Source organism: Euprymna scolopes, chromosome 25, assembly GCF_053919585.1.
Source record: "Euprymna scolopes isolate OS-2025 chromosome 25, ASM5391958v1, whole genome shotgun sequence".
In the NCBI taxonomy this organism is placed as follows: domain Eukaryota; kingdom Metazoa; phylum Mollusca; class Cephalopoda; order Sepiida; family Sepiolidae; genus Euprymna; species Euprymna scolopes.
The window spans coordinates 32043508-32070770 of NC_136506.1; the positions used below are offsets into that span (position 1 = coordinate 32043508).

General features: G+C 30.8%; 1 protein-coding gene across 1 annotated transcript in view; it reads right to left on the bottom strand.

Moving 5' to 3' along the window:
• Nucleotides 1-27263, bottom strand: part of LOC145247313 (uncharacterized) — a 558870-nt gene that overhangs the window by 361784 nt on the left and 169823 nt on the right. The window contains exons 78-98 of the mRNA XM_080108949.1: nucleotides 22629-22700; nucleotides 22006-22047; nucleotides 21232-21666; nucleotides 20697-20753; nucleotides 20079-20513; nucleotides 18457-18498; nucleotides 17636-17707; nucleotides 17025-17066; nucleotides 16250-16684; nucleotides 15715-15771; nucleotides 13731-14165; nucleotides 12104-12145; nucleotides 11292-11363; nucleotides 10648-10710; nucleotides 9868-10302; nucleotides 9334-9390; nucleotides 3873-4307; nucleotides 2259-2300; nucleotides 1441-1512; nucleotides 797-859; nucleotides 19-453 (exon numbers count right to left, since the gene is read on the bottom strand). Coding sequence (XP_079965075.1) covers nucleotides 19-453; nucleotides 797-859; nucleotides 1441-1512; nucleotides 2259-2300; nucleotides 3873-4307; nucleotides 9334-9390; nucleotides 9868-10302; nucleotides 10648-10710; nucleotides 11292-11363; nucleotides 12104-12145; nucleotides 13731-14165; nucleotides 15715-15771; nucleotides 16250-16684; nucleotides 17025-17066; nucleotides 17636-17707; nucleotides 18457-18498; nucleotides 20079-20513; nucleotides 20697-20753; nucleotides 21232-21666; nucleotides 22006-22047; nucleotides 22629-22700 — 3840 coding nt within the window. The remainder of the gene's footprint in view (nucleotides 1-18; nucleotides 454-796; nucleotides 860-1440; nucleotides 1513-2258; nucleotides 2301-3872; nucleotides 4308-9333; nucleotides 9391-9867; nucleotides 10303-10647; nucleotides 10711-11291; nucleotides 11364-12103; nucleotides 12146-13730; nucleotides 14166-15714; nucleotides 15772-16249; nucleotides 16685-17024; nucleotides 17067-17635; nucleotides 17708-18456; nucleotides 18499-20078; nucleotides 20514-20696; nucleotides 20754-21231; nucleotides 21667-22005; nucleotides 22048-22628; nucleotides 22701-27263) is intronic.

Below are 27263 nucleotides of genomic sequence, written 5' to 3' on the forward strand. Positions count from 1 at the left end.
ATAATGAAATATTCTTACTTGGCAAATGGAAACATGCTTCAACATCCAAGTTTACTTTGTAGTTTGGATTCTGATCATCTTCTTTTTCTTCCAAAATCACCTTGATTGCAGTCACTTTGTCAAATGTAGTTGAGATGAATGGTCCAGTGATTTTATTGGCACCAGGAAGTGGTTCGAAATTTTCAGATCCTGGACGTTGTACAAGGATTGTGATTTTCTTTGCATTACCGCTCACATCAACCTTGATCAGCTCCACTCCTTCAGTGTCATCGGTCAGTTTTACTGTGATGCTGGGTTTCGGGTCAGTGGATTCAGTTGGTGCTGGTACAATCCATCCAGGACCTTCAGGTCTGACATCACTTACAGGAGAGTTTGGTGTGTCTGGTGTTCCAGTAATGTATTCATCAGGGATGAGGCTTTTCTCATCCATACCTTTAGTAGACTCACATCGAACTAGAACAAAAACAAAACATTAAAGTTTTTAATTTAATAATTCTATGCGAAAATAATCATTACTCAATAAATTTATGGTCATATATTGCAAACGTACAGTTATATTTTTTTTCCAATATTATCAAAATATTAAAGAAGCAAGAAAAAAAAAGAAGATATATTTTCTTTAGTTATTTTTTAGATGAGAATTAATAATTTGTATTATTTGGAATATTCACATCATTATTTTCATATTTGTTATTTTATTCACAAGATTTTACTTCACGTTACGGCCGTCTTTTGTCAGTTGAACCGATTGTCTGATTGTGTAAATTCAGAAATTATCAATTATATTCTTTCTCACCTGATGTTGTTAAAGTGGGTCCTGTTGTTGTTGAAGTGCTTCCTGATGTTGTTGAAGTGCTTCCTGATGTTGTGGTGATTGTAGGTGTCATTGTTAGAAAGAAGAAAAGAAAGCAAATTTTGTTACATATTTAATTTTTTAAAATATTTAGTGCAAACGTCAACAGTCTAAAGATTTTCGCAGATTTTAATGTGTTAAAATATCCAATAGTGTATAATACAGATAAGCAAATGAATAATTCCTGGAACATGAGTTTAGAAAGCTTTTTATTATTAATAGAAAGCGAAAAATAATCGCTAAATACTGTATAGTTTAGTGAATATAACTGATATTAGAAATTATGTATTTCATAGTGCATTTTATATTATTGATATCAGTCATGTAAGCTAATAGATACTCCACAGTGAATATTGTAGTTACAAACTATTGACTGTGAAGTCGCTATACTGTCATTGATACCGTTATGGACTAACAACTATTGTTTTTGTATTCTCGGATCCATAGCACCATTTTCACTTAAGATTTTCAAAACCTTTATACCATGCTAGGTCTGTTTAGTTCTTGTAATGGTCAACGATATGCCGTTAAAGAATATATATATTTATCAAGCAAAGAAAGTTCTGGAGTATTCTCCAATATTTTACCTGTGCTAATCAATGGTGTTGATGTTATTGTTGGTGTTCCTGTTGAAGTGGATCCAGTGGTTGGTCCAGGTCCTATAAGGTAAATACATTATTATGTACAAATAAATATTTTTACTACCATATATAAACATGAAATGAAATCTTCTCATTGAATACAATGAAGAGAAATCATTCTTGAATAATAATTCATAATAATCAGAGATCGGTAGAACACTTAGAGAGAATATAGCTTGAATGTTTATAAACGTAACTACGCCATTGTCTAGTTTAAAAGAAAGAGAAATTAGGAAAGACTTATATTAAAATGAAACTGTTATCGAATTTTTTGTACAAAATCTATATGATGATAAATGGACATTTATCTCAACTGGCTTTTAAATTATATTTAGTGTAAGAAAATAAATTTGAGATTCTATCACAAATTATAAACAGATATTCAGTTGATATTATATTTTCTGGCTTGAATTTGAGTTCAGTATTAAAAAATACTATTAAAAAATCAATATATACCGAACTTATATTCCTAAAAAAAAGAAAATAAATGACATGAAATAAAGAAAATATCAACGACTATTTCAACATCTACAGATTGCAACCCTTTTTCAAATGTTAAAAATTTTTTTTTTTTTAAACTATTTTGTGTATGAACTGATTTTCTACTACATAACATTCCACACACACTTTTCATCAAAATAATTATTTAAAAATGAATAAAAATTTGATTGAATGCATTGGTTTAGAAATTGTGCAAAGAATATGAATAGATCATGGTAGGGAGTTTGTTGGCACTTTTTTCAACTGTCCACAAATATATTTACCTGCTGTAGTTGTTTTCTTTGTAGATGTTGTTATTGGAGATGCTGAAAATAAATATATAATTACATGAGCCACATTATTGGAGGAATTGCTTACATTTTATAATTGGTAAACTCGGAGCTGTCCGGGATTAAATGAGGATAAACAAATGTTTTACCCTCTCATAATTTTATTGTTATCAAACCGGTGTATTCACCGATTTTCAATCAAATCAATTGATTGCCTGCTCTAGTCAAGGAGTGAAGCCCCTCCCCCACCCATGCAGTGTACAACATGGGAGCTTCACATACCCCCCAAGCGACATAGTCTACAATAACTTGTATATCTGCATTGCACTGTAGAATATCTGTTGATTTTATACAATTATGTGTAAATAATGGCTTCTATTAAAGTTAAAAATGCAAAAGTTCAGTATCATGCTTTAAATGTGCTCTAAAAAAGAAACATTCATTTTGAATGCGCTTTTGTCATATAAAAGATTTACAGTTAATTTTAGAAGCTGACCCTTTCCTGCTTGACCGGTAATAAAACTTCTCAAATGCATTTGTGATTTAACGTCCTTTCAAAGTATAAACTTTACTCATAATCGGACGTTATTCTGTAATCGTTTTTCGATTATCAATTTTCGATATTTATCAGATGTATTCCGATACAAAAGTTATAACTTTTTAAGAACATTCCCAGACACATTAAGTATCTCCCTCTGAAATAAAGGTAAAAAAAATTGCATGTAACACTATCTATGCATGAAACGATTATTTATGGCATATCATCGACAAACAACTCACAATATATGCATTCAACTTTAATCATCGTAATATTTTTAGAAACTATTTTCTACTGATTAACATTCTGCAGAGCAAGTTGGAATAAGTAGTACAACTATAAGCTACAATCATAGCTATTTTCTCATCTTAGTCATATTACAATAATGGAAAAAGTTGTTGGTAAATGAAAAGTAACCCTGTTTGTGAAAAATAACAACTAATAAAGATGAAAACAACAACTTATTAAGATGAGAATAATCATCCGAAATAAATATAAAATTAATATATATAATGCTCATCTCAAAAATGATTTCCAATTAAGGAATAATATATATACCAATCGGTACGGACTTGACTATGGAAGATCAGATAATAAATAAACGTGGATTTATAAGATCAAATAATCCAACCTTGATCGCCGTTTGGGGGTCCGTGGCGCAGTTGATAGAGACGTTGAATCTCTACTGTTCTAAATGGAGATTGTCTGAAGATAGCGGTTTCAATACTACCCAAAAGCGTGCCAGACGTTTACTTGGCCAAAAACGTGGTGAGACGACAACAACTATGGATGGCATTGATTGCTGAGAATGCAGTTAAGAGATTCAAAGTTCCTATCTGTCGAGGTTACCACCTGACGAAGGCCAGACGAAAAGTTGGCCGAATCGTCGTGAAAAACAACAACCAATAAAGATGAAAACAACAACTAAGAAAGATAAGAATGATAATCCGAAATAAAAATAAAATTAATAAAAATAATAACCTTATTTTTATTACAATAATTCGGCTAATAACAGGAACTGCTACAATAGAAGTAAAACACTGGGTTTGAGGAAAATTAAATATCCTTACTTGGCAAATGGAAACATGCTTCAACATCCAAGTTTACTTTGTAGTTTGGATTCTGATCATCTTCTTTTTCTTCCAAAATAACCTTGATTGCAGTCACTTTGTCAAATGTGGTTGAGATGAATGGCCCAGTGATTTTATTGGCATCAGGAAGTGGTTCGAAATTTTCAGATCCTGGACGTTGTACAAGGATTGTGATTTTCTTTGTATTACCGCTCACATCAACCTTGATCAGCTCTACTCCTTCAGGGTCATCGGTCAGTTTTACTGTGATGCTGGGTTTCGGGTCAGTGGATTCAGTTGGTGCTGGTACAATCCATCCAGGACCTTCAGGTCTGACATCACTTACAGGAGAGTTTGGTGTGTCTGGTGTTCCAGTAATGTATTCATCAGGGATGAGGCTTTTATCATTCATACCCTTGGAAGACTCACATCGAACTGCAATAAATTAAATTAATTCTACAGTTTTGGAGTGTAGTTTACAAACTTCCATTTTATCTAAATCTTTAATAAAAGTATAAGAAAGATTTTATTCTAAAAACAATAATTACATAGAATATGTAATAGTTTTAAGTGATGTCTATCTATTGAAACTTTGTAACTGACATCATATGGGCCATAGAAATGAGACATAAAGTTGTTGCTAATCATGGACGTCATCACATTGTGGTGTGTAAAAATGCAGCTCATGAAAGCAACAAATGTGCAACATGTTTATCTTAATTGTTGACAACCATTTTCTCGATATATTACCGCTTTGAAAACAATTTAAGGCCTATATTAGCATCAATATGAGTTACATACTCAATTCGATTCCAGAAAATTTTCTAAAATGCGATTTTTCTCCAATGTTTAAAGTTTTTTTGGTATAATTTTTTTGCATTTATAAACATACTAGCGAGGCTACCCGGCGTTGCTCTGGACTGTATACAGAATGAAAAAATTGAATTTGGTTTTGTACTATATTTTTCATTTTTCTGAGAGAGCAATTTTGTATGTTTATGTATCATTTGCTATTTCGAGCAAAAGAATATTTTACCTACATAAGACGGGTATTACACATATGAAATAATTGTATCTTACCTAGGGTAGGTTATTTACAGCATGTATATGCAAGGACTGGTAATATACAACACATTTATCTCATCAAACCCCAAGCGATGCCAGGTATTTTTCTAATATATATTCTCACCTATTTCATTCAATCCCGGCCAACGCTGGGTGTTTTGCTAGTATACATCTCAATCAATCTCATTAAATCCTGGGGGATGCAAAGTATTCTGTTAGTATATATTTCAATCAATCTAATTCAATCCAAGGTAATGCCAAGTATTCTGCTAGTATATATTTGCATCTATCTCATTACATCCCAGGTGACCATGTATTCTGCTTGCATACATTTGCATGTATCTCATTGAATCCAGGGTGATTCCGGGTAATCTGTAAGTATATGTGTGTACGTATCTCGTTGAATCCCATAATTCTTGGATTGTTACAAATTTCGACAATTTAACCCACATTATCGCTCACCTGTCAAAAATAATAACTTTGAGACATTGTCTTGGCTGGTTTTTCATCACAAACACATCATCCAAATAACTCACATTTCATAATTTTTCATAAATTTTGGATATGTTACTAATTTCAACAACCATGTCACCTGATTTAACTTACATTATCGCCGCATCTCTTACTAAAATAAAAACTTTGATACATAGGCTATGGTATGTTACTAATGTCTACTCTCATTTTTTATGAGTAAATCCACATTATCGCCCCCTTCTATCACTAAAATAATAACTTTTAGACATTGTATGGCTCGTTATTTCATTACAAACCCACCAACAAAGTAACTTACATTATATCTTTTTTCATAATTCTTAGATATGTTACTAATTTCGACGATTATTTTTAATGAAGTAACCAAAATAATCGCAACCTCTTGCTAAAATAATAACTTCCATAAATTGTCTGGTATGTCTACTTCATTAGGAATATACCAATCAAATATCTCACATTTCATCATTTTTCATAATTTTTGGATATGTTGCTAATTTCAACCGTGATTTTTTCTGAGTTCAATCACATAATTCCTCTCCTCTTACTAAAATAATACCTTTGAGACATTTCTAGGCTATTTATTTGATTACAAACACATAAATAAAGTACCTTACATTTCATCATTTTTCATAATTCGTGGATATGTTATGAATTTCGACAATCAAATTTAATAAGTGCACTCATATAATCGCCCAATTCTTACTAAAATTATAAATTTGCTACATTGACTGGGCTGTTTATTTCATTATAATCACACTAATCAAATAACTTAAACTTCATTTTTCATAATTCTTGGATATGTTACTAATTTCGACAATAATTTTTCAAGAGTTAATCCACATTATTGCCACCTCCTATTACTAAAATAATAACTTTCAGACATTGTATGGCTGTTTTTTTTTCATTACCAAGCACACCTATCAAGTTACTCACATTTTACCATTTTCCATAATTCTTGGATATGTTACTAATTTCGAGAATTATTTTTAATAAAGTAACCCAAATAATCGCCCTCCTCATTAACCGACAGGATCCCGTTCCTCTTACAAAAATTACAACTTTGATACATCTTCTAGCCTGTCAATTTCATTACGAACACACCAATCAAATAAATCACATTTAATCATTTTTCATAATTCTTGGATATGTTATTAATTTCGACAATCATTGTTTATGATTTAACCCGCATAATTGACCCCGTCTTACTAAAATACTAACTTTCAGACAATATCTGGGCTGTTTATTTCATTATAAACACACCAATCAAATAACTTACATTTAATAACTTTTCACAATTCTTTGATATGATACTAATTTCGACAATCGTTTTTCATGATTTAATCCACATAATCCCCTCTCCTGTAGCTAAAATAATCCATTTGACATATTGTCTCTGGTTATTTCATGATAAACACACCAATCAAATAACTCACATTTTATCATTTTTCATAATTCTTAGATATGTTACTAATTTTGGCAATTGTTTTTCATTATTTAACCCACATAATCCCCTCTCCTCTTGCTAAACAATAACTTTGAGACACTGTCTTGCTGGTTATTTTATTATAAACACACAAATCAAATAACTCACATTTTATCATTTTTTATAATTCTTGGATATGTTACTAATTTTGACAATCATTTTTCATGATTTAACACACATAATCGCCCCCCCCCCTTACTAAAATAACAACCATGCGACAATGTCTTGGGTGTCTATTTCATTACAAACACACAAATCAAATAACTCACATTTCACAATTTTTCATAATTCTTGGACATGTTACTAATTTCGACAATCGTTTATAGTGATTTAACCGACACAATCTCCTTCCTCTTGCTAAAATCATAACTTTGAGACATTGTATGGGGTAGTTATTACATTACAAACACACCAATCAAATAACTCACATTTCATCATTTTTCATAATTCTTAGATATGTTACTAATTTCGACAATTATGTTTCATGAGTTAATCCACATAATCCCCTTCCTCTTACTAAAGTCATACATTTGAGACATTATATGGGCTGGTAATTTCATTACAAACACACCAATCACATAACACACATTTCGTCCTTTTTCACTTTTCTTGGATATGTTACTAATTTCTACAATTATTTTTAATGATGTAACCCACATAATCGACCCACTCTTACTAAAATATTAACTTTAAGACTATATCTGGGCTGTTCATTTCATTATAAACACATCAATCCAATAACTTACATTTAATCACTTTTCATAATTCTTGGATATGTTACTAATTTCGACAATTGTTTTTTATAATTTAACCCACATAATCCTCTCTCCTCTAGCAAAAATAATTACTTTGTGACATTGTCTGGCGTGTTATTTCATTACAAACACACCAATCAAATACCTCACATTTTATTATATTTCATAATTCTTGGATATGTTACTAATCTGGACAATCATTTTTCATGATTTAACCCAAATAATCCCTTTTCCTCTTACTAAAATAATAACTTAGAGATATTATCTGGCTAGTTATTTTATTACAAACACACCAATCAAATAACTAACATTTCATAATTTTTCATAATTCTTGGACATGTTATTAATTTCAACAGTTATTTTTCATGATTAACCCCACATAATTGACCCTGTCCTACTAAAGAAATAACCCTGAGACTTTTTCTGGGCTGTTTATTTCATTATAAAAACAGAAATAAAATAACTTACATTTCATAATTTTTCATAATTCTTGGATATGTTACTTATTTCGACAATCATGTTTGATGAGTTACCCAATATCATCGCCCACCTCTTACTAAAATAATACATTTGAGACATTATTTGGGCAGTCTATTTCATTACAAACACACAAAATTACTCACATGTCATCATTTTTCATAATTTTTGGATATTTTACTAATTTCGATAATCATTTTTCTTGATTTAACACTAATTATAGCCCCGTTCTTACTAAAATAATAACTTTAATACATCATCTTGGCTTTCTATTTGATTAAGAACACACCAAACAAATAACTCAAATTTACTCATTTTTCATAATTCTTGGATATGTTACTAATTTTTACAATGATTTTTTATCATGTAACCCACATAATTAACCCTCTCTTACTAAAATAATCACTTTCAGACTATATATGGGCTGTTTATTTCATTATAAACACATAAAGCTTACATTTAATCACTTTTCATATTTGTAGGATATGTTGCTAATTTCGACAATCATTTTTCATGATTAAACCCACATAAACCTCAACCTTTTTTTTTTTACTTCACATTTTTGGCTTGTTATTTTTCGTTTAACTATCGTATCTAACTATTTTTAAACCTGCTAATAACTTTGGTAACGTTTACCTAACGTGAAATTTTTGTATTTTGATGTGTATGATAGTCGTCTTTTTTACCGATAACAAACTCTTTCTATTCAATGTTTTTCATTTACATATCGCCATTACAGCTTGCTTACGTCAAGGTAATGCGTTTATTAAATTACGTATAAATATCGTTCAAATGTCACTTTTTTGGGGGGTCCCCTGTAGAAAAAAGGTCAGCTGAGTAACTTAGATTAGATCTATCGGGCCCAAAATTCGATATTTGTCGTCCGGAGGGTGGGGCTTTCATATGAGACCAAATTTGTGAATTTCTGTTCTGTCTGTCAAAAGTTTCTAGCAGACATACAAACATACATACATACATACATACATACATTTTCGCTTTTATATATATAGATATCCTGAAAAGAGTTTTCTTTCAAAAAGATAAACAAAACTTAATATTTCTGAAAAATAAATAAAAGATTAATGTCGAGGTATCTGATTTGTAATCATACAAAAATTAATGAATAAACCATGAAATACGCATTTGATAAAACAATTTATACTATGTTTCAAAGTATAAAGCCACTTACTCGGTGTGGTAGTAGTCGTTTTAGTTGTTGTAGTTGTCGTCTTTGTTGTTTGAGATGCTGTAAATAAAGAAATGACAATAGCAACAGTATGTGAGAAATATTTAGAATTTTTATGATTCATAAGTAAGTCATTCTAAGCAAAATACAAGGAATTTCTTTTTTACTGTGTTTTTATGAAATTGAAATATAATAAAGTTAAAATTTGATGATTTAAACACAAAGAATTATAATAAAAGTTGCATCAACCATAAAAGCTAGAGGGTGTGTGATGGTGTTATATGTATATATCTAGCAAGAAATCTAATTCTTTATAAAGTTAGAATCTAATATCCTAACAAGAAAGATTTGCATTTAATATAATAACTATAGCTATGTTTTCATCTAATCACTATGTGTATTTTATGCCAAATGGTGAGATACCAAGAAATCCCTAGTTGTCTTAAATAGGTTTATCCATGTTAAAGATAATATTTATACATAGAATTAGTAAACTATAAATAGACACTCGGTCAAAAGATAATGAAATATTCTTACTTGGCAAATGGAAACATGCTTCAACATCCAAGTTTACTTTGTAGTTTGGATTCTGATCATCTTCTTTTTCTTCCAAAATCACCTTGATTGCTGTCACTTTGTCAAATGTGGTTGAGATGAATGGTCCAGTAATTTTACTGGCACCAGGAAGTGGTTCGAAATTTTCAGATCCTGGACGTTGTACAAGGATTGTGATTTTCTTTGCATTACCCCTCACATCAACTTTGATCAGCTCTACTCCTTCAGTGTCATCGGTCAGTTTTACTGTGATGCTTGGTTTCGGGTCAGTGGATTCAGTTGGTGCTGGTACAATCCATCCAGGACCTTCAGGTCTGACATCACTTACAGGAGAGTTTGGTGTGTCTGGTGTTCCAGTAATGTATTCATCAGGGATGAGGCTTTTCTCATCCATACCTTTAGTAGACTCACATCGAACTAGAACAAAAACAAAATATTATAATTTTTAATTTAACAATTGTATGTGAAAATATACATTGCTCAATAAATTCATGGTCATATGTCGCAAACCTACAGTTATATTATTTTCACAATATTATCAAAATATTAAAGAAGCAAGAAATAAAAAGAAGATATATTTTCTTTAGTTATTTTTTTAGATGATAATTAATAATTTGTATTATGTGGAATATTCACATCATTATTTTCATATTTGTTGTTATATTCTCAACATTTTGCTTCACGTAACGGTCATCTTTTGTCAGTTGAACCGATTGTCTGATTGTGTAAATTGTGAAAGTATCAATTTTTTTTATTTCTCACCTGATGTTGTTGAAGTTGGTCCTGTTGTTGTTGAAGTGCTTCCTGATGTTGTTGAAGTGCTTCCTGATGTTGTGGTGATTGTAGGTGTCATTGTTAGAAAGAAGAAAAGAAAGCAAATTTTGTTACATATTTAATTTGTTTGAAAGATTTAGTGCAAACTTCAACAGTTTAAAGATTTCGCAGATTTTAATGTGTTAAAATATCCAATAGTGTATAATACAGATAAGCAAATGAATAATTCCGGTAGTATGAGTTTAGAAAGCTTTTTATTATTAATAGAAATCTAAAAGTAATCGCTAAATACTGTATAGTTTAGTGAATATTACTGATATATGAAATTGGGTATTTCATAGTCCATGTTGTATTATTGATATCAGTCATGCAAGCTAATAGATACCCGACAGTGAATATTGTAGTTACAAACTACTTACTGTGAAGTCGATATACTCTCATTGATACCGGTATGGACTAACAACTTTTGTTCTTGTATTCTCGGATCCATAGCGCCATTTTCACTTAAGATTTTCAAAATCTTTATACCGTGCTAGGTCTGTTTAGTTCATGTAATGGTCAACGATATGCCGTTTAAGAATATATATATTTATCAAGCAAAGAAAGTTCTGGAGTATTCTCCAATATTTTACCTGTGCTAATCAATGGTGTTGATGTTATTGTTGGTGTTCCTGTTGAAGTGGATCCAGTGGTTGGTCCAGGTCCTATAAGGTAAATACATTATTATGTTCAAATAAATATTTTTACTACCATATGTAAACATGGAATGAAATCTTCTCATTGAATAAAACAAAGAGAAATCATTCTTGAATAATAATTCATAATAATCTCAGATCGGTAGAACACTTAGAGAGAATATAGCTTGAATGTTTATCAATGTAACTACGTACTTATCTATTTTAAAAGAAAGAGAAATTAGGAAAGACTGATATTAAAATGAAATTTTATCGACTTTCTTGTACAAAATGTATATGCTGATAAATGGATATTTATCTCAACTGGCTTTTAAATTAGATTAAATGTAAGAAAATAAATTTGAGATTATATCACAAATTATAAACAGATATTCAGTTGATATATTTTCTGGCTTGAATTTGAGTTCAGTATTAAAAAATACTATTAAAAAATCAATATATACCGAACTTATATTCCTAAAAAAAGAAAATAAATGACATGAAATGAACAAAATGTCAACGACTATTTAAACATCAACAGATTGCAACCCTTTTTAAAATGTTAAAAAATTATTATTTCTTTAAACTATTTTGTGTCTGAACTGATTTTCTACTACATAACATTCCACACACTTTTCATCAAAATAATTATTTAAAAATGAATAAAAATTTGAGTGAATGCATTGGTTTAGAAATTGTGCAAAGAATATGAATAGATCATAGTAGGGAGTTTGTTGGCACTTTTTTCAACTGTCCACAAATATATTTACCTGCTGTAGTTGTTTTCTTTGTAGATGTTGTTATTGGAGATGCTGAAAATAAATATATAATTACATGAGCCACATTATTGGAGAAATTGCTTAAATTTTATAATTTGTAACTAGTAGGTAAACTCGGAGCTGTCCGGGATTAAATGAGGATAAACAAATGTTTTACCCTCTCATACTACTATTGTTATCAAATCAGTGTATTCACCGATTTTCAATCAAATCAATTGATTGCCTGCTCTAGTCAAAGACTGAAGCCCCACCCCCCACCAATGCAGTGTACAACATGGGAGCTTCACATACCTCCGATCCAGCGACATAGTCTACAATACATTTTTGTCCACATTGCACTGTAGATTATCTGTTGATTTTATACAATTATCTGTAAATAATGGCTTCTCTTAAAGTTTAAAATGCAAAAGTACAGCATCATGCTTTAAATGTGCTCTAAAAAAGAAACATTCATTTTGAATGCGCTTCTCTCATATAAAAGATTTACAGTTAATTTTAGAGGCTGACCCTTGACCGGTAATAAAACTTCTCAAATGCATTTGTGATTTAACGTCCTTTCAAACTATAAACTTTACTCATAATCGGACGTTATTCTGTAATCATTTTTTCGATTATCAATTTTCGATATTTATCAGATGTATTCCGATACAAAAGTTATAACTTTTTAAGAACATTTCCAGACACATTAAGTATCTCCCTCTGAAATAAAGGTAAAAAAAATTGCATGTAACACTATCTATGCATGAAACGATTATTTAAGGCATATCATCGACAAACAACTCACGATATATGCATTAAACTTTAATCATCGTAATATTTTTAGAAACTATTTTCTACTGATTAACATTCTGCAGAGCAAGTTGGAATAAGTAGTACAACTATAAGCTAAAATCATAGCTATTTTCTCATCTTAGTCATATTACAATAATGGAAAAAGTTATTGGTAAATGAAAAGTAACCCTGTTTGTGAAAAACAACAACCAATAAAGATGAAAACAACAACTAATAAAGATGAGAATAATATTCCGAAATAAAAATAAAATTAATATATATAATGCTCATCTCAAAAATGAATTCCATTTAAGGAATAGTATATATACCAATCGGTACAAACCCGACTATGGAAGATCAGATAATAAATAAATATGGATTTATAAGATCAAAGAATCCAACCTTGATCGCCCTTTGGGGCCCGTGGCGCAGTTGATAGAGATGTTGAATCTCCACGGTTCTAGATGACAATTGACTGAAGAAAGCGGTTTCAATCCTACTCAAAGCGTGCCAGAGGTTTACTTGGCCAAACACCTGGTGAAACGACAACAACTACGGATGGCAGTGATTGCTGAGAACGCAGTTAAGAGATTCAAAGTTCCTATCTGTCGAGGTTACCACCTGACGAAGGCCAGACGAAAAGTTGGTTGAACGTTGTGAAAAACAACAATCAATAAAGATGAAAACAACAACTAATAAGATAAAATAAGATAAGAGTGATAGTCCGAAATAAAAATGAAAATAATAAAATTAATAACCTTATTTTGATTACAATAATTCGGCTAATAACAGGAACTGCTAAAATAGAAGTAAAACAGTAGGTTTGAGGAATATGAATGATTCTTACTTGGCAAATGGAAACATGCTTCAACATCCAAGTTTACTTTGTAGTTTGGATTCTGATCATCTTCTTTTTCTTCTAAAATCACCTTGATTGCTGTCACTTTGTCAAATGTGGTTGAGATGAATGGTCCAGTAATTTTACTGGCACCAGGAAGTGGTTCGAAATTTTCAGATCCTGGACGTTGTACAAGGATTGTGATTTTCTTTGCATTACCGCTCACATCAACCTTGATCAACTCTACTCCTTCAGGATCATCGGTCAGTTTTACTGTGATGCTTGGTTTCGGGTCAGTGGATTCAGTTGGTGCTGGTACAATCCATCCAGGACCTTCAGGTCTGACATCACTTACAGGAGAGTTTGGTGTGTCTGGTGTTCCAGTAATGTATTCATCAGGGATGAGACTTTTATCATTCATGCCCTTGGAAGACTCGCATCGAACTGCAATAAATTAAATTAATTCTACAGTAATTTACAAACTTCCATTTAATCTAAATCTTTAATAAAAAATATAATAAAGTTTTATTCTAAAAACAACAATTACATAGAATATGTAATAGTTTTAATTGATATCTATGTATTGAAAATTTGTCACTGACATCATCAGGGCCATAGAAATGAGACATAAAGTTGTTGCTAATCATGTACGTCATCACATTGTGGTGTGTAAAAATGCAGCCCATGAAAGCAACAAATGTACAACATGTTTATCTTAATTCTTGACAACCATTTTCTCGATATATTACCGCTTTGAAAACAATTTAAGGCCTATATTATATTCAGTATGTTATACACACTCAATTCCATTCCAAAACATTTTTAAAAATGCGACTTTTCTCCAATGTTTAAAGCATTTGTGTTATAATTATTTTGCATTGATAAATATACTAGCGGGGCTACCCGGCGTTGCTCGGGGCCATATAAACAATGAGAAAATTGAATTTGGTTTTCTAATATATTTGTTAATCTTATAAGAGAGGAATTTTGTATGTCTATGTATCATTTGTTATTTGAAACAAAAGAATATTTTACCTACATAAGACAGGTATTACACATATGAAATAATTATATCTTATCTAGGGTAGGTCATTTGTAGCATGTATATGAAAGGACGGGTAATATACAACACATTTATCTCATCAAATCCCAAGCGATGCCAGGCATTTTACTAATATATATTCTCACCTATTTAATTAAATCCCTGGCAACGCTGGGTGTTTTGCTAGTATATATCTCAATCAATCTCATTAAATCATGGGTGTCGCAAGGTATTCTGTTAGTATATATTTCAATCAATCTAATGCAATCCAAGGTAACGCCAAGTATTCTGCTAGTATATATTTGCATCTATCTCATTACATCCCAGGCGACCGTGTATTCTGCTTGCATACATTTGCATGTATCTCATTGAATCCAGGGTGACTCCGGATAATCTGTAAGTATATATGTGGACGTATCTCGTTAAATTCCATAATTCTTGGATTGTTACAAATTTCAACAATTTAACCCACATTATCGCTCACCTGTCTAAAATAATAACTTTGAGACATTGTCTTGGCTGGTTTTTCATTACAAACACATCATCCAAATAACTCACATTTCATCATTTTTTATAATTTTTGGATATGTTACTAATTTCAACAACCATGTCACATGATTAAATTTACATTATTGCCGCCACTCTTACTAAAATAAAAACTTTGATACATAGGCTATGGTATGTTACTAATTTCGACTATCACTTTTCATGAGTAAATCCACATTATCGCCCCCTTCTATCACTAAAATAATAATTTTGCATTTATTAATATATATCCTGAAAAGAGTTTTTTTTTATAAAGATAACCAAAATTTAATATTTCTGAAAAATAATTAAAAGATACATGTCGAGGTATCTGATTTGTAATCGTACAAAAATTAATGAATAAACGATGAAATATGTATTTGATAAAACAATTTATACAATGTTTCAAAATATAAAGCCACTTACTCGGTGTGGTAGTAGTTGTTTTAGTTGTTGTAGTTGTCGTCTTTGTTGTTTGAGATGCTGTAAATAAAGACATGACAATAGCAACAGTATGTGAGAAATATTTAGAATTTTTATGATTCATAAGTAAGTCATTCTAAGCAAAATACAAGGAATTTCTTTTTTACTGTCTGTTTATGAGATTGAAATATAATAAAGTTAAAATTTGATGATTTAAACACAAAGAATTATAATAAAAGTTGCATCAACCATAAAAGCTTAGACTGTGTGCGATGGTGTTATATGTATATATCTAGCAAGAAATTTAATTCTTTATAAAGTTAGAATCTAATATCCTAACTATAAAGATTAGCATTTAATATAATAACTATAGCTATGTTTTCATATAATCCATATGTTTATTTTATGCCAAATCGTTAGATACCAAGAGATTCCTAGTTGTCTTACATAGGTTTATCCAAGTTAAAGATAATATTTATACATAGAATTAGTAAACTATACATAAACACTCGGTCAAAAGATAATGAAATATTCTTACTTGGCAAATGGAAACATGCTTCAACATCCAAGTTTACTTTGTAGTTTGGATTCTGATCATCTTCTTTTTCTTCCAAAATCACCTTGATTGCTGTCACTTTGTCAAATGTGGTTGAGATGAATGGTCCAGTAATTTTACTGGCACCAGGAAGTGGTTCGAAATTTTCAGATCCTGGACGTTGTACAAGGATTGTGATTTTCTTTGCATTACCGCTCACATCAACTTTGATCAGCTCTACTCCTTCAGGGTCATCGGTCAGTTTTACTGTGATGCTGGGTTTCGGGTCAGTGGATTCAGTTGGTGCTGGTACAATCCATCCAGGACCTTCAGGTCTGACATCACTTACAGGAGAGTTTGGTGTGTCTGGTGTTCCAGTAATGTATTCATCAGGGATGAGGCTTTTCTCATCCATACCTTTAGTAGACTCACATCGAACTGCAACAAAAACAAAACATTACATTTTTTAATTTAACAATTGTATGTGAAAATATACATTACTCAATAAATTCATGGTCATATATCCCAAAACTACAGTTATATTTTTTCCAATATTATCAAAATATTAAAGAAGCAAGAAAAAAAAGAAGACATATTTTCTTTAGTTATTTTTTAGATGAGAATTAATAGTTTGTATTATTTGGAATATTCAGATCATTATTTTATTATTTGTTGTTATATTCACAAGATTTGGCTTCACGTAACGGCCGTCCTTTGTCAGTTGAACCAATTGTCTGATTGTGTAAATTCAGAAATTATCAATTATTTTATTTCTTACCTGATGTTGTTGAAGTGGGTCCTGTTGTTGTTGAAGTGCTTCCTGATGTTGTGGTGATTGTAGGTGTCATTATTAGAAAGAAGAAACGAAAGCAAATTTTGTTACATATTTAATTTTTTTGTAAAGATTTAGTGCAAACTTCAACAGTCTAAAGATTTTCTGCAGATTTTAATGTGTTAAAATATCCAATAGTGTATAATACAGATAAGCAAATGAATAATTCCGGTAATATGAGTTTAGAAAATTTTTTGTTATTAATAGAAAGCGAAAAGTAATCGCTAAATACTGTATAGTTTAGTGAATATTACTGATATCAGAAATTGGGTTTTCCTTGTGCATGTGGTATTATTGATATCAGTCATGTAAGCTAATAGATACTCCACCTTGAATATTGTAGTTACAAACTACTTACTGTGAAGTCTTTATACTGTCATTGATACCGTTATGGACTTACAACTGTCGTTTTTGTATTCTCGGATCGATAGCACCATTTTCACTTGTTTATACCGTGCTAGGTCTGTTTAGTTCTTGTAATGGTCAACGATATGCCGTTAAAGAATATATATATTTATCAAGCAAAGAAGGTTCTGGAGTATTCTCCAATATTTTACCTGTGGTAATCAATGGTGTTGATGTTATTTTTGGTGTTCCTGTTGAAGTGGATCCAGTGGTTGGTCCAGGTCCTATCAGGTAAATACATTATTATGTTCAAATAAATATTTTTTACTACCATATGTAAACATGAAATGAAATCTTCTCATTGAATACAATAAAGAGAAATCATTCTTGAATAATAATTCATAATAATCAGAGATCGGTAGAACACTTAGAGAGAATATAGCTTGAATGTTTATCAATATAACTATGTCATTGTCTAGTTTAAAAGAAAGAGAAATTAGGAAAGACTGATATTAAAATGAAACTGTTATCAAATTTTTTGTACAAAATGTATATGATGATAATTGGACATTTATCTCAACTGGCTTTTTAATTAGATTTAATGTAAGAAAATAAATTTGAGATTCTATCACAAATTATAAACAGATATTCAGTTGATATTACATTTTCTTCCTTGAATTTGAGTTCAGTATTAAAAAATACTATTAAAGTAATCAATATATACCGAACTTATATTCATAATTTAAAAGAAAATGAATGACATGAAATGAACAAAATGTCAACGACTATTTAAACATCAACGGATTGCAACCCTTTTTAAAATGTTAAAAAAAATTATTTTTTAAAACTATTTTGTGTATGAACTGATTTTCTACTGCAGAAAATTTAACACACACTTTTTATCAAAATAATTATTTAAAAATGAATAAAAATTTGATTGAATGCATTGGTTTAGAAATTGTGCAAAGAATATGAATAGATCATGGTAGGGAGTTTGTTGGCACTTTTTTCAACTGTCCACAAATATATTTACCTGCTGTAGTTGTTTTCTTTGTAGATGTTGTTATTGGAGATGCTGAAAATAAATATATAATTACATGAGCCACATTATTGGAGAAATTGCTTAAACTTTATAATTTGTAACAAGTAGGTAAACTCGGAGCTGTCCGGGATTAAATGAGGATAAACAAATGTTTTACCTTCTCATACTACTATTGTTATCAAATCAGTGTATTCACCGATTTTCAATCAAATCAATTGATTGACTGCTCTAGTAAAGGACTGAAGCCCCTCCCCCCACCCAGGCAGTGTACAACATGGGAGCTTCACATACCTCCGCTTCAGCGACATAGTCTACAATACATTTTTGTCTACATTGCACTGTAGATTATCTGTTGATTTTATACAATTATCTGTAAGTAATGGCTTCTCTTAAAGTTTAAAATGCAAAAATCAATATCATGCTTAAAATCTGCTCTGAAAAAGAAACATTCATTTTGAATGTCTTCTGTAATATAAAAGATTTACAGTTAATTTTAGAAGCTGAACCTTTTCTGCTTGACCGGTAATAAAACTTCTCAAATGCATTTATGATTTAACGTCATTTCAAAGTATAAACTTTACTCAATATCGGACGTTATTCTGTAATCGTTTTTTCGATTATCAATTTTCGATATTTATCAGATGTATTCCGATACAAAAGTTATAACTTTTTAAGAACATTTCCAGACACATTAAGTATCTCCCTCTGAAATAAAGGTAAAAAAAATTGCATGTAACACTATCTATGCATGAAACGATTATTTAAGGCATATCATCGACAAACAACTCACAATATATGCATTCAACTTTAATCATCGTAATATTTTTAGAAACTATTTTCTACTGATTAACATTCTGCAGAGCAAGTTGGAATAAGTAGTACAACTATAAGCTACAATCATAGCTATTTTCTCATCTTAGTCATATTACAATAATGGAAAAAGTTATTGGTAAATGAAAAGTAACCCTGGTTGTGAAAAACAACAACCAATAAAGATGAAAACAACAACTAATAAAGATGAGAATAATAGTCCGAAATAAAAATAAAATTAATATATATAATGCTCATCTCAAAAATGAATTCCATTTAAGGAATAGTATATATACCAATCGGTACAAACCCGACTATGGAAGATCAGATAATAAATAAAATGGATTTATAAGATCAAAGAATCCAACCTTGATCGCCCTTCGGGGCCCGTGGCGCAGTTGATAGAGATGTTGAATCTCCACGGTTCTAGATGAAAATTGACTGAAGAAAGCGGTTTCAATCCTACCCAAAGCGTGCCAGAGGTTTACTTGGCCAAACACCTGGTGAAACGACAACAACTACGGATGGCAGTGATTGCTGAGAATGCAGTTAAGAGATTCAAAGTTCCTATCTGTCGAGGTTACCACCTGACGAAGGCCAGACGAAAAGTTGGTCGAACGTCGTGAAAAACAACAATCAATAAAGATGAAAACAACAACTAATAAAGATAAGAGTGATAGTCCGAAATAAAAATAAAATTAATAAAATTAATAACCTTATTTTTATTACAATAATTCGGCTAATAAAAGGAACTGCTAAAATAGAATAAAACACTAGGTTTGAGGAATATGAAATGTCCTTACTTGGCAAATGGAAACATGCTTCAACATCCAAGTTTACTTTGTAGTTTGGATTCTGATCATCTTCTTTTTCTTCCAAAATCACCTTGATTGCAGTCACTTTGTCAAATGTGGTTGAGATGAATGGCCCAGTGATTTTATTGGCACCAGGAAGTGGTTCGAAATTTTCAGATCCTGGACGTTGTACAAGGATTGTGATTTTCTTTGCATTTCCGCTCACATCAACCTTTATCAGCTCTACTCCTTCAGGGTCATCGGTCAGTTTTACTGTGATGCTTGGTTCCGGGTCAGTGGATTCAGTTGGTGCTGGTACAATCCATCCAGGACCTTCAGGTCTGATTTCACTTACAGGAGAGTTTGGTGTGTCTGGTGTTCCAGTAATGTACTCATCAGGGATGAGGCTTTTATCATTCATACCCTTGGAAGACTCGCATCGAACTGCAATAAATTAAATCAATTCTATATAATTTTGGAGTGTGATTTACAAATTCCATTTCATCTAAATAAAAGATTCATGTCGAGGTATTTGATTTGTAATCGTACAAAAATTAATTAATAAACCATGAAATACGCATTTGATAAAATAATTTATACAATGTTTCAAAATATAAAGCCACTTACTCGGTGTGGTAGTAGTCGTTTTAGTTGTTGTAGTTGTCGTCTTTGTTGTTTGAGATGCTGTAAATAAAGACATGACAATAGCAACAGTATGTGAGAAATATTTAGAATTTTTATGATTCATAAGTAAGTCATTCTAAGCAAAATACAAGGAATTTCTTTTTTACTGTCTGTTTATGAGATTGAAATATAATAAAGTTAAAATTTGATGATTTATACACAAAGAATTATAATTAAAGTTGCATCAACCATAAAAGCTTAGACTGTGTGCGATGGTGTTATATGTATATATCTCGCAAGAAATTTAATTCTTTATAAAGTTAGAATCTAATATCCTAACTATAAAGATTAGCATTTAATATAATAACTATAGCTATCTTTTCATATAATTCCTACGTTTATTTTATGCCAAATGGTGAGATATCAAGAGATCCCTAGTTGTCTTAAACAGGTTTATCCAAGTTAAAGATAATATTCATACATAGAATTAGTAAACTATAAATAGACACTCGGTCAAAAGATAATGAAATATTCTTACTTGGCAAATGGAAACATGCTTCAACATCCAAGTTTACTTTGTAGTTTGGATTCTGATCATCTTCTTTTTCTTCCAAAATAACCTTGATTGCTGTCACTTTGTCAAATGTGGTTGAGATGAATGGTCCAGTAATTTTACTGGCACCAGGAAGTGGTTCGAAATTTTCAGATCCTGGACGTTGTACAAGGATTGTGATTTTCTTTGCATTACCGCTCACATCAACTTTGATCAGCTCTACTCCTTCAGGGTCATCGGTCAGTTTTACTGTGATGCTGGGTTTCGGGTCAGTGGATTCAGTTGGTGCTGGTACAATCCATCCAGGACCTTCAGGTCTGACATCACTTACAGGAGAGTTTAGTGTGTCTGGTGTTCCAGTAATGTATTCATCAGGGATGAGGCTTTTCTCATCCATACCTTTAGTAGACTCACATCGAACTGGAACAACAACAAAACATTATAATTTTTAATTTAACAATTATATCTGAAAATATACATTACTCAATAAATTTATGGACATATGTTGCAAACCTACAGTTATATTTTTTTTCCAATGTTATCAAAATATTAAAGAAGCAAGAAAAAAAAGATATATTTTCTTTAGTGTTTTTTTAGATGAGAATTAATAATTTGTATTATTTGGAATATTCAGATCATTATTTTCAAATTCGTTGTTATATTCTCAATATTTTGATTCACGTAACGGCCATCTTTTTTCAGTTAAACCGATTGTCTGATTGTGTAAATTGTGAAAGTATCAATTTGTTTATTTCTCACCTGATGTTGTTGAAGTGGGTCCTGTTGTTGTTGAAGTGCTTCCTGATGTTGTGGTGATTGTAGGTGTCATTGTTAGAAAGAAGAAAAGAAAGCAAATTTTGTTACATTTTTAATTTTTTTGAAATATTTAGTGCAAACTTCAACAGTCTAAAGATTTTAGCAGGTTTTTATGTGTTAAAATATCCAATAGTGTATAATTCAGATAAGCAAATAAATAATTCCTGGAACATGAGTTTAGAAAGCTTTTTGTTATTAATAGAAAACGAAAAATAATCGCTAACTAGTGTATAGTTTAGTGAATATTAATGATATTAGGAATGGGGTATTTTATAGTGCATGTTGTATTATTGATATCTGTCATGTAAGCTAATAGATACTCCACAGTGAATATTGTAGTTACAAACTACTTACTGTGAAGTCGTTATACTGTCATTGATACCGGTATGGACTTACAACTGTTGTTTTTGTATTCTCGGATCCATAGCACCATTTTCACTTATGATTTTCAAAATCTTTATACCGTGCTAACTGTATTTATTTGTTGTAATGGTCAATATATGCCGTTAAAGAATATATATATTTATCAAGCAAAGAAGGTTCTGGAGTATTCTCCAATATTTTACCTGTGGTTATCAATGGTGTTGATGCTATTGTTGCTGTTCCTGTTGAAGTGGATCCAGTGGTTGGTCCAGGTCCTATAAGGTAAATACATTATTATGTTCAAATAAATATTTTTTACTACCATATGTAAACATGGAATGAAATCTTCTCATTGAATACAATAAAGAGAAATCATTCTTGAATAATAATTCATAATAATCTCAAATCGGTAGAACACTTAGAGAGAATATAGCTTGAATTGTATGAACTCCGTCATTGTCTAGTTTAAAAGAAAGAGAAATTAGGAAAGACTGATATTAAAATGAAACTGTTATCGAATTTTTTGTACAAAATGTATATGATGATAATTGGACATTTATCTCAACTGGCTTTTTATTTTGACTAGCAAGCCCACCTGGCGTTGCTCGGGACCGTATAAGACAATGAGAAAAATTTTGAACATATCTGTTATTCTTAGAATAGAGGAAATTTTTATGTTTATGTATCATTTGCCATCTTTAGCAAAAGAATATTTTACCTCCCATAGGACGGGTATTGCATAACATATGTCTGGAATAATTGAACCTTCATTGGACAGGAAATTTACAGAATGCATGTGGAAAAAAAGATCCTTACCTAGGGCGGGTAGTGTAAACACATTTTTTAAATTATTACCATAAGTTTCTGCTGTGCTAAATTTTCGGTATGTCACAGGTAAGAGTGTGTTTGTTTTTACATCTGAGTTCTATAGTGGAGAAGCACCGGATTGTTTTATATGAATGTTAGACTACTCGAATATATTACATGATTTTCGATTTTGATAACTTGTGTACGTCACAGATAAGAATTTCTTTGTTTTTCATATGGGTACTACACTGTACAGGTACCTTATTTCTTGGGTACAATACTGTAGAAATGCCATTTTTTCTAATTAAAATGTAAAGACTCGATACTTTTAAGTAATTTTGTTTTGTGCTTAATTTACTGTGCGTCTAGAGTAAGAATTTCTTTGGTTTTTAATCGATTGCTATAGTGAAGAAGCACCTTATTTCTCATTTAAAATTCATGCTACTCGATTATATAACGTGATTTTCGGTTTTAATGACTTATGTCAAAGGTAGGATTCTATTTGTTTTTGATACTAGTACCATACTGAAGAAGTACCTTATTTCTTGGGTAGGATAATGTGCAAGTGCCTTATTTATAATATATACATGGAACTACTCGATGGCTTTACATAATTTTCTGTTGTGCAAACTTTTCCGTGTGTCACAGGTGAGTGTTTGTTTTGATAATACAATGCTATAATAAAGAAGCACCATATTTCTTATATACTTGTCATAATCCTCGAATATATTATATATATAATTTTCGGTTTGGATTACTTTTATGTACGCTACAAGTAAGATTTTCTTTGTTTTTCATATCGATACCATACTCTACAAGTACCTTATTTCTCGATTAGGATATTGTACAATACCATTTTTTATGTAAAAATGAAAGAACTCGATACGTTTATGTAATTTTCTCTTGTGTTATATTTTCTATAGGCCAGGGGTAAGAATTTGTTTATTTTGTTATCTGAGTGCTATAGTGAAGAAGCACCTTATTTCTCATATGTAAGCCATACTACTCGAATATTAAACGGGATTTTCGGTTTTAATAACTTTCATGTATGTCACATGTAAGATTTTCTTGTTTTTCATGAGTACTGTACTACACAAGTACCTAATTACTTTGATAGAATTTCTTGTACACATAAATACATTAAAAAGTGATAAAAAAAAAGTGTATGTAATTTTTGGATATGACTATACAAATATATATAATACATTTACTCTATAATGATCAGTTAATTAGTATAAGTGTGAATCCAATAGCTACAAATATATACATATACATACTAATCATCCATAATGACCGGTTAATTAGTTTAGGGGTGAATCCATAGAAATATATAAAGATATATACATAATTATAATGCACAATGATCGGTTAATTAGTTTGGGAGGGAATCGAATACATAAAATATATTAACATATACACATAATAAAAATTAATAATGATCTGTTAATTAGTTTAGGAGTGATTTCAATACATAAAAATATATAAACATATACTCATAATTAAAATTCATAATGATCTGTCAATTAGTTTAGGAGTGAATCCAATGCATACAAATATATAAACATATATACGTAATCAAAATTCATAATGATCGGTTAATTATTTTAGGAGTGAATTGAATACATACAAATATATAAACATATACACATAATTAAAATTCATAATGATCAGGTAATTAGTTTAGGGCGATTCCAATACATAATAATATATAAATTATATACACATAATTAAAATTCATAATGATCAGTCAATTAGTTTAGGAGTGAATCCAATACATACAAATATATAAACATATACACATAATTAAAATTCATAATGATCGGTTAATTAGTTTAGGAGTGAATCCAATACATACAAATATATAAACATATACACATAATTAAAAGTCATAATGATCGGTTAATTAGTTTAGGAGTGGTTCCAATACATAAAAATATATAAATATATACACATAATTAAAATTAATAATGATTAGTTTAGGAGTAAATCCAATACAAATGCCATTACTTGATTTATGTACGTGATTTTTGGAATGTAACAAATAAGCCGATATATCATATATATATTTGAATATGACATTTTCGTTACGTAAAGCAAAAACATTCCGCTGTATTTTTTTTAAAATGAAAGTGTTATCGTGTGTTCTTTATATAACATTTTAAAATCAGGAATATCGGAATGTAAAAAAAAAGAAAAGAAATGAAATCATGGGGATCGAAACCGCAACACTTTTGCTAGTAGTTGGTCACATTAGCAGTTGCACTAAAGAGACAATCGCTTACTAAACTATCTGAAATATCTTAATAAATACATTTCTCTTTTACCGATGTCTCGATGTAACGCATGCACATTATGACGCCATTGTTCTACGCTCGTCAAGCTGTTATTGCTTTCAACTTTGAGCCCCTTTTTGAAGCTCTTAGCAATTATTTTAATCAATTAAATGCTCCTAATAAAATTCTGCAGCAAAAATGCAATCTTTTGAGCTATGGCACATGGTCTAATGATCATCCGTATAGGAGGAGATACGAATTGAAAAACACACACACACACACACAGAGTGAGATTTATATATTAGATTACAAATATTTGCTTGAAATCTTCTTTGATGTGACAACTCCGTACAATTTTCATGTTCTTCGGGAGCACTTCTATCTTCCAGATTCTTTCATTTTTATTTTATCAACTTGAAGTTGTATTGATATCTTAACTTTCCGAGTATTCAATTAAATACGCAATGATCTTATGTCTTAGAAGTGTATGTTTATTTTAGAATGTTCATATTAGTAATGGAGAATGACTGCTTTGTATTTGTCGCTAATTATTTTTTAATGTTTTCTATTTGGTTTAAAATGTAATTGAGGTAAATATAGTATGCTAAAACCAGATGTGATGTTTAAAAGCTGCGATATAATTGTTTTAAATTTAACAATATGTAAATAACTGTAATGCAAGTAATGGGAAATTGCATGTATAACTTTAAATGATTAAATGATGAAATGAGTCGCAATTGTCACAGGAAAAGACTGTTAATAGAAATTTTATTAGGAAATTATACGACGTAAACATTTTCCGTAGTGATTAGAATCTGAACGGAACACTGAATTTATTTCAGAGGAAAACAAGAACGTCTGCAATAAAATGCATCAGATCTAACAAATCATGCAAGTTTAATACGCTTATGCGTTTTTTATTTTTTACTAAGTCTGTGTTACAAGAAAAATGAACTTGGAAGGAGTAAACAAAAACATTTCAGGCTATAATTACTGTGGATTTTCGCTTTATATATTACTAACGGGGCTACCTGGCGTTGCTCGGGACCGTATAAACAATGAAAAAAATTGAATTTGATTTTGAATATATTTGTTATTCTTAGGAGTGAGGAATTTTTAATGTCTATGTATCATTTGCTATTTCGAGAAAAAGAATATTTTACCTAGCTAGGACGGGTATTAGACGTATGAAATAATTGTATCTTACCTAGGGTAGATAATTTACAGCATAATGCATCGAAGCACAAAAACGAGGAACTCGAGACTTCTGGAAAATCTACAACAGTGTAGTAAATAATGGGCAATCAACAATTCCCCCACTAACCATCAATCACGAGGTTGTCTCCCCAGCAACGGACAAGGCTAACATGCTTGCCAGTCGGTTTACCTCAAACTCCACGCTGAACCCTTCCAACCACCACCCTACCTGACTTTCCTATGCGGACAGACGCCACGCTAGACGATCTGAAAATCACCCCTGCTCAGGTGCATGCTATCATAAAAAACCTTAACACTTCAAAAGCATGTGGACCTGATCTCATCCCAGCTGTGCTATTAAAAAAGTGCTCAGCCGAAGTAGCTCCAGTTCTCTCCAAACTCTACAACAAATGCCTTAATGAAGCTTGCTTTCCGGGCTGTTGGAAAACTGCTTCTGTTGTACCAGTATTCAAGAATTCTGGCGAAAGGACTGACCCATTAAATTATCGCCCTATTAGCCTCCTCCCACTTTTTGCCAAAATATTTGAGACCTTAATTAAC